The sequence below is a fragment of the Etheostoma spectabile genome, chromosome 20, assembly GCF_008692095.1.
Source record: "Etheostoma spectabile isolate EspeVRDwgs_2016 chromosome 20, UIUC_Espe_1.0, whole genome shotgun sequence".
Taxonomy (NCBI): domain Eukaryota; kingdom Metazoa; phylum Chordata; class Actinopteri; order Perciformes; family Percidae; genus Etheostoma; species Etheostoma spectabile.
The window spans coordinates 9,989,454-9,991,280 of record NC_045752.1 but is presented as its reverse complement, the minus strand read 5'-3'; the positions used below and the strand labels follow the sequence as shown (position 1 = coordinate 9,991,280).

At 45.0% G+C, this 1,827-nt stretch overlaps 1 protein-coding gene across 1 annotated transcript in view; it reads left to right on the top strand.

Annotated features, from left to right (window-relative positions):
• Positions 1–68: 68 nt before the first annotated feature.
• Positions 69–1,827, top strand: part of prima1 (proline rich membrane anchor 1) — a gene marked incomplete at its 3' end in the record, with an annotated part of 10,149 nt that continues 8,390 nt past the window's right edge. The window contains 1 exon segment of the mRNA XM_032500515.1: positions 69–819. Within this exon segment, the coding sequence (XP_032356406.1) occupies positions 538–819 (282 nt within the window). The 5' untranslated portion in view covers positions 69–537.

Below are 1,827 nucleotides of genomic sequence, written 5' to 3'. Positions count from 1 at the left end.
TGTGTGTGTGTGTGTGTGTGTGTGTGTGTGTGTGTGTGTGTGTGTGTTTTGGGGGTGGACTTTTTGAGAAGCGGAGGGTGAATTTGTTTGAGCACACGCTGTCAGGATGAGCTGATGTGAGCGCTGCATCAAGTGCGCGGTGGTGATGCTCCCGTGTTAAACAGCCCGCTGTATTTTGGCACAGAGGGGGATGCATCAGTTTAACCCTCGGCTCTACCCTCCGGACTCGCCCATACAGTGTTCAGCCTAGATAAGTTGAGGGGATGTGTGATCCTATTGTGAGGAATCCTGCCGCACGATATTCCTGAGGATCTCTCTCTGTTCGTTTTTTTCATCAACTTCGATGGCTTGAGTGGCCCATTTGCACTCATGCTTACAGCCGAGGAGGGATGTAAGGTACGGGCCATCTACCGCCCTCACATTGCACGGAGTAGCGGCGTGATTCAGGTCGCTATCTGAGTGCTAATAAGAAAAAAAACTACTTTCGAGATGTGAATTGTCGAGATTTGCTACTCATTCCACCGGCTCGCCTGTCCTATGCTATCGACAACGGGATTTCAAGAGGAAAATGATTGTGGCATAAACTATTTCTGGAGTAGATTGTCACAGATATCGCCGCTGAACTGGACAGGGTGGATGGTTATTTCCCAAACAGTTCAAGCCTATGTATACTGCATTCATTTATTGGAATCGCTGCCTATTATCTTCGAGAACAGCGCAAGAGGAATGCTGGTCCAAGATCTAATGCCATTTACTTTAAGTTTTTGGCCTTTTTTCTTCGGTCATTGCTTTCTCTCACTGTTTTTGCTCTCATGCCAGGTAAGGATCATGTTCAGGCGCGCCACTTCTCCATTTACGCATGAGAAGATGTTACACTAATGTAACTTGAGTTTGATTTACTAATGGATTTTTGAATTATGAAATTGATTATCTTTACCAAGTAACTTATGTATGCCTACTCATTATGCTGCCATCACTACGCAATGCATTGTTTGTGTGTTTACACCAGATGTTGGGATCACCATTTCAGGGTACACCTGTGTTTAGGAAATGACATTACAAATGTATCTATGTTTCTGCTGCTCCAGAGGCAATGCTAAGGTGAGGTCTTGTGAAGTGTTACAGTGAGTTATGCAGCAGAAAATTGTCAACAGAAAAAGCTGGAGTTGCAGTTTATTTGCGATGACTATGATTAATAAACTAGGAATATACTGTATATTTTAAACAAAGATAAAGTTAAACACACACGCACACACACAAACACACACACACACACACACACACACACACACTCAGCTCTTTTGTAGTAGGAACATGGAGTAGCCAACTGTGTTGTTTTATGTTAACAATATTCAGTTATCCCACCAGGATCCTTGCAGCAAGCATATGTTAGTGATGAGTATTCTAACCTCTGCCCCGTGCTGCTGCCTACAGATAGTGGTGAGCTGTTGTTCACACGCACGCAGTGTTGCCAGGGTTCATGTGTAATGTGATCTGCTTGAGTTTCCAAGTCCACCCACGCACACTCCTCGGGGCAGCCTGCTGCCCACTCTGTTGGTGGGTGGTTTCTTACAGGGAGCGGGCTGCAGCCATAGACGTGATACTATTCTGCATGTACTACATACACAGCAGCCCCTGTGACAACAACACTGGAGCTGTGATACAAAGAATGCTGAGAGGATATCCACAGTGCTGCTAACTGAGAGGCTGCTGAGTGTTCAAGCATTTCCATTTGTGCTGCACAGTGTTGTGCTGATGGCACTCATGTGTAATGCACTAAAAGACTGTACTTTAGTCATTTCAATCTCTCTCTCTCTCTCTCTCTCT